Source organism: Fukomys damarensis, unplaced genomic scaffold (genome assembly GCF_012274545.1).
Source record: "Fukomys damarensis isolate Sample0158 unplaced genomic scaffold, DMR_v1.0_HiC HiC_scaffold_19, whole genome shotgun sequence".
NCBI classification, from domain to species: Eukaryota; Metazoa; Chordata; class Mammalia; order Rodentia; family Bathyergidae; genus Fukomys; species Fukomys damarensis.
In genome coordinates, this window is record NW_022900931.1 from 62,289,694 (window position 1) to 62,290,499 (window position 806).

General features: G+C 64.1%; 1 protein-coding gene across 1 annotated transcript in view; it reads right to left on the reverse strand.

Annotated features, from left to right (window-relative positions):
• Ppp1r13l (protein phosphatase 1 regulatory subunit 13 like) overlaps nucleotides 1-806 on the reverse strand; it is a 15,752-nt gene that overhangs the window by 7,360 nt on the left and 7,586 nt on the right. The window contains exons 5-8 of the mRNA XM_010614650.3: nucleotides 781-805; nucleotides 596-691; nucleotides 438-529; nucleotides 7-139 (exon numbers count right to left, since the gene is read on the reverse strand). Of these exons, the coding sequence (XP_010612952.1) occupies nucleotides 7-139; nucleotides 438-529; nucleotides 596-691; nucleotides 781-805 (346 nt within the window). The remainder of the gene's footprint in view (nucleotides 1-6; nucleotides 140-437; nucleotides 530-595; nucleotides 692-780; nucleotide 806) is intronic.

The following is an 806-nucleotide window of genomic DNA, read 5'->3' on the forward strand; positions in this document are numbered from 1 at the left end:
AGCTGCGGGGCAGGGTGCCCGATGGCCCTGCGGCGGCGGAGCCCAGCGAGCGGCGGTAGCTGCCCCCATCCGAGCGCCTGTCATTGGCCAGAGGTGAGACCTTGTAATTGCGGGGCAAAGTGGCGCTCGTGAGATTGTCCTGGGGGAGGAGAGGGAAGTTAGAAGGGGCTCAGGAGGGAGAGAGGGAAGAGCAGACGTGGGAAGGGTAGAGTGTGGTACTCGTGCCTATAATCCCAGCTCTCAGGAGGCTGAGGCAGGAGGATCACAGCAGAATTCAGGCCAGCCTTAACTATATAGTCAGACCCTGTCCAAAGAGAGGGAGAGAGGGAGAGACAGTGAGAAGGAGAGAGAGCGCGCACTCACTACTGGAGTGCCCAGGAGCAGAAGTCAATGGGAAAGCAGGAAGGAAGGACCGGGGTCCAGGCCACACTGCTCACCTTTCCTGACGCCCCCAGCCCATCCAGGCTGCTCTCTCTCCAGGGCAGCAGCTGCAGGCCCGGCGAGGCGGGCCGCGTGAAGATGTCCAGGCCTGCGGGGCGGGATCGTTAGGATGGGCGGGGCTCTGCTCGCCCCCATTCCCGCCGCTATCACTCACGTTCATAGCTGGCGGTCTGAGATTTCTTCTCGTAGGCCACGTCCAGGTCAGACTCGTTCCAGGCTTTAAGGGGGCGCCGGCGGAGTGTCAGGTCATCTGCGGAGGTGAGGGGGCGCTGAGCGAGAATGTAGGGGAGGCAGGCCCAGGCCCCTCCGCTCCCCTAAACGCTGGGGCCCCAGGCTCACCCTGCGCGCGCAGAGGCGGGGCGAAG